We start from the raw sequence: 5,069 nt of genomic DNA, 5'->3' as shown, positions 1-5,069 counted from the left end.
CTCACGAGAGCACGTGCTTTACCAGTCATCATCGGCCCGTAGGACAATAGTCCAACGACAAACAGTAGAGATTTGTCTCGCCTTATTATTACCCCCATGCAGTCTATAATTAGCAAAAAAGATCGTCATATGAATAAACTATTTAAGCTGAAAAACTGTGAAGTCACCTTATAAGGTACTTAAAATACGGAAGGGAAGTCTATTCATACACTTTTGAAATATTTAAATTTATTATTTATTGCAAATGTGTCAAGTGCATAACACAGGGCTCTTCCTCTTCAATAATCAGCTTCTCCTCCATACCTGGATGGGAAATACAGAAATTGTACGTTAGTGGTAAAGCCTAAGAATTAACTTAAATTATATACGTAAGAATAATATGGCAAGAAGCACTTATACATAGGAATATGCAAACCGTTACCTTACTGTAAGTAGGTCAAGACAAGAAAAACCAAGTATGACAACCATATCAAGGCTGGATAATCCTATCCTGAAATAATATAATATCTGTGTAAGTTTGCATTAAAGGAGACTCTTACAATTTTATGTTGATTTATCCAGAAAATAACAAATAGTAGCTTACCACTATGTACACTAAACCCACGAACAACCTTCAGTAGAGTTGCGAAACCACTGTAAGGACAAGATAAATCCTCTATAACTATTAAACATTCGTGAATATCCGTACTCTACCGATGGCATGTAGGAAGGACTTTAATAGGCAGCAACAAAGGCTCAAAAGATTGCTACGATTACCATTCAGTATTTGCCCCAAAAATACTTGGTACTCACCGTAGTCCATCCGAGCAAGAAGAGATTGAAGTCAATGCTTAGGAGAACGTGACTTTTCTCCACAAATCCTCCACTAAGGCGAGTCGAGGTCGAGACGATGACGAACAAATCAGTCGTAGGAAGCAGAGTACATCCAGGTGGCCACCAATTACGCCGTCCAAATTATGGAACCAAGGGAATAATTCACAAATGCCTCTTGAGGGACCCTTGATTATTAATAAAATTATCAGAGCCTCGTCCAAGACATCCTCCAGGAGGACTGGCTCACACAGACGATGGGAGACGGGCTCAATGGCATGTGGTGGGTCCTACCAAGGACCGTCCGAACTGACCAGACTGGCAGAACTGCCTCGACTGCTGAGACTGCTTGGACTGCTAGTACTGCTGGTACTGACTTCTCACGCATTCACCGGTCTCGAAGTTTCCTCGTAAACAACAAAAAAGGAGGAGTCAAAAATTTGCCAATCATAACTATGGCAGCAGGAAGGACTGTAAGCTGTACCAAGTATATTTTTCTTATTTTGGTAATACTGAAATCCCATATTTACGAATCCTTCCTGCCGCTGTAGGCAAGTACATTAAAAATTTATTCATTCTGTATAGTCCTGGGGTGAAGATGGAAACTTTTTCCATAAAAAAAGTTTTCATCCCCTAATAAATGTACAAAATATGCATGGACATACAGTAAAATTTAAAATTAAAAACAAAACATGAATTAGTGAAGCATTTGTCTTGTCCTTGCCTCACTGGCTTCTGCAGCTTTCCTGCGGGGACGTGAGGATTCACCCAAGAAATTATTTTCAGGGGAAAGACTGTCAGGACAAAAATGAGTGTTCTCCAACATGGGGATAAGATTAGTAACATGAATCTTGGTGGTCTGACCGGTTTTTCCCTTCTTGACCAAAGCATGGGTAACCTCACCCAGATCATTAACAAAAATCTTCAAAATTATTCCTAATGGATAATTACTTCTTTTAGTATATTCTTCCTTTATTAGAACGATATCTCCTACTTTTGTCAGTTTGTGCGAGATGGGACGATACCGACTTTTTCTATCAACAGCTTGATGAATAAGAGTACCTAAAAATTCACTATGGTAGGTATCTAACAATGCATCTCGGACTTTACATAATTTTATATAATTTTTAGAAATATCTGAAACATGACAATTGGTAGGATGAAAATCTGGATCCTCTGGAAAAGGCTGTAACTCAGGAATCAAATTTAGTGAAGTCAACTCATATCCTCTGATAAGCTGTTCAGGTGTTATAGGCTCTGGTACATAATCAATGTAGTCATCTCTTAAAGCCTCTTTAAAGGCTATCGGTCGTCTGTTAACGAGATGTATGATATTACACACGAGAAATTCGAAATCATATAATGAAAGTACATTGTTTTTTATAGCTCCAAAGATTAATCGTTTTACCATCTTAACGCATACTTCGACCAAAGAACCTAGCTGGCTGCAACCCTTAAAATATTGCTGAAAGGATAAAGGTTTCACATAGTTTTCTTCAAAATACAATCTTGTCTGAGAGTCATTGATGAATGAGCTTATAATATTAGCACCTGCTACCAACTGCGTTCCTAAATCACTGATACACAACTGGGGTATGCCATATTCAAAACAATGTAATTGGAAACCTCTAAGAAAATCCGATACATTCAAACTTCTGCAGACCTTTAGATTAATGGCCCTTGACCAAGTACAAGTTATGCACAATAACCATATTTTCTGTTTCGCCTTTTCATTTTTCACGTTGAAAGGTCCTAAATAGTCAACAAAAACATTTGCAAAGGGAACTCTAGGAGGATCTGATCGGAAGTCTCTATAAGAATTTTGATTTAATTTTATGGTACGATTATTAAATCTTCGACAATGAATGCATTGCTTGAGAGCTTTTTTGACAACTGAAAAATGTTTAGGAATATAGTAATACCTTCTAAGCTCAGTTAACACAGAATAACAACCTGAATGTAATAATTTTACATGTGCGTCCCAAATAATCAACTTGGTTAAATGACTGTCTGGATGTAATAGCACTGGAAATTTGACGTTAATATTATAATTCCACTTCTTGAACTTACTTTTCACTCTTAAAATACCCTGTTCATCCATAAATAAATTTAACTGTGTTATGATCGGAGGAATCCCTTTCTTAGAATTCATACCAGTTTGAAAATAAGAATATACCTCAGGGAAATACTTACATTGTTCAACGTGTAACAAATGACTCAGAGAGGAGGCAAAATAGTTAGTAACTGGAGAAAAAGAAATTCCTGCCTTTAATTTCCACTTGTGTAAGGCCAAAAATACTCTACGATGAACTAGTAGAAGTCTCCTTAAACAAGAATAACTTTCCAAATCAACAAGGTGGTTTAAATTTTCGGTAGCACCAATTAAAGGAGACGAATGAAGCTCCGTGGCAACCTCAAATGCTGGGATAGTAATGGACAATTCAGGGACTTCTGTCAAGCTAAGATCTGGCCCTGTGAAAATACATGACTTATGGAGCTGATTATACGATACACATCTAGTAATTAAATCTGCAGGGTTATTCTTACCAGAAATTAAATTAAACTTGACAGGATAAATTTCACACAATCTCTGTATATTATTAATTCTGTTCAAAACAAAGGGAGAATGTTTATTTAATTTGTCTAGCTTCAAAGACGCAGAATTTAACCAATGTAACGTACAAAGAGAATCTGTATAGGCCATAATATTCTCAATTTCTATGGGTTTTATGCAAGACGGGCCAGATAAATCTTTGTAAATATCCAGAGCACACTCAACACTTAAGTGGACGGCATTTAGTTCAAGAGCAGGTATCGATTTATTCTTTAACTGTTTATTAACCACTCTATTCTTGGCATGAATAAAACTTAGATGGCCTGTATCAATATGCTGCAAATAAATAACACAACCGTAAATATCTCTACTTGCATCTGAAAATACCAAAATGTTATATTTACCATCCCTAGGACCTACAGATCGTTGAACTCTTATAGGAGGAGCTCTATTTAACTGTTTGCAAATGTTGCTCCATTCTCGCTGCAAATCTGTAGCCAAGACTGTATCCCAGCTTAAAGTTTTCTGGCACTGTAGCTTATGCATAAATAATCTGCAGCGATTAAACAAGGGCATATTAAAGCCAAAAATATCAAACTGAGAGGCAATAGTTTGTAAAATAGACCTCTTAGTTCTGGCATTTGAATCAAGGCATATAGGGTTAGTAAAAATTTCATCAGAAATCCTGTCCCATGTTAGTCCAAACAATTTACTGGTGCTAGGGGTAACTACTTCGGTCTCTCCGTCTATTTCCGTCTGTAAGGCTATATCATTAGTAACAACCTGCTGAATATAAAACCTATAAGGGTTAAAAATACGAGGAAGCTGTTGGTACGACCATTTCAACTCCTCTTTAGTATTAACAGTAATAGCCCCATTATCCATGTAGATAAGCGAATAAATTGACCTTTTCAAGTCCGATATGCGAGGATCCTCAGAGTGCTGCAAAATCAAAATGTATTAAAGAGCCATCATTAGTAAAAAAGGACTGCATCGAAGACCAAAAGGTAATCTCAAATTCTTGAAAGCTACTAATGAAAAATCACCTTTGCCGACATTCTTGAACCAAAAAAATAAAAGTTTAGCCTGGTCATTTTCGGTCAAAGCCAACATATTGAAAGCTTTCTTAAGATCAAAAATAAGTAATTTCCTGTCAAATCTCAGATTCAAAAATGACGAAGATAGCTTTTGGTTTAATGCAGGTCCAGAATACATACACTGATTATGAGACAAAGAACTACCATCTACCGAGTCTTTAAGATTCGATAAAAAGACCACCCTACACTTTGAGGTGTCTTTGTCGGGTTTAAATATTGGCATATGAGGCAGAAAGGAATATTGAGGATTCTCAGCTTTAAAAACATCAAGATCAGGGATGGGTTCAATAATTCCTGCATTAATCTGTTCCCTTATGGTCTGATCAACGAGTTGTAGGAGACCATCTCGCTGTTTAAGTTTTCTAAAATTAGACTTTAGTATTAATTTAGACAGTCTTTCATTTTTAGACAACAAATGGGAGACTTTGCCATTCCATAATAAAGGAACCATAATTCGTCCATCAGACTCCCTCTGATTTATGGTTTTAATTGAAAAATCGACCAACTGATTATTAAGCTCGACACTTTCATCATTATACACATTTTGATCATAATTCAAAAAATGACCGCATTCAGACTCCAAAATTTGTTCAGTGGCCTGCTGCAAT

The 5,069-nt window shown here is 36.5% G+C and overlaps 1 protein-coding gene across 6 annotated transcripts; it reads right to left on the bottom strand.

Moving 5' to 3' along the window:
- Positions 1-211: 211 nt before the first annotated feature.
- Positions 212-4,255, bottom strand: LOC137650303 (uncharacterized). Of its 6 annotated transcripts, none has more exons than XM_068383646.1 (3): positions 584-4,255; positions 422-507; positions 212-303 (listed from the first exon to the last, which is right to left on the bottom strand). In XM_068383646.1, the coding sequence occupies exon 1, from the start codon at positions 4,247-4,249 to the stop codon at positions 1,508-1,510; it is 2,742 nt and encodes a 913-aa protein (XP_068239747.1). In that variant the 5' UTR covers positions 4,250-4,255; the 3' UTR covers positions 212-303; positions 422-507; positions 584-1,507. The 6 variants fall into 6 exon arrangements, with proteins under 6 accessions (XP_068239747.1, XP_068239746.1, XP_068239745.1 ...); XM_068383645.1 differs by having other exon boundaries at positions 212-507; positions 584-633; positions 793-4,255; XM_068383644.1 differs by having other exon boundaries at positions 422-4,255.
- Positions 4,256-5,069: the final 814 nt, after the last annotated feature.

This window comes from Palaemon carinicauda, chromosome 11 (genome assembly GCF_036898095.1).
Source record: "Palaemon carinicauda isolate YSFRI2023 chromosome 11, ASM3689809v2, whole genome shotgun sequence".
NCBI classification, from domain to species: domain Eukaryota; kingdom Metazoa; phylum Arthropoda; class Malacostraca; order Decapoda; family Palaemonidae; genus Palaemon; species Palaemon carinicauda.
The sequence above is the reverse complement of the archived record's forward strand: the minus strand, read 5'-3'. Positions and strand labels throughout refer to the sequence as shown.

Excerpts from the sequence above, each read along its gene's own strand:
- LOC137650303 (XM_068383644.1), bottom strand. The coding sequence starts at position 4,249 with ATGGATAATGGGGCTATTACTGTTAATACTAAAGAGGAGTTGAAATGG.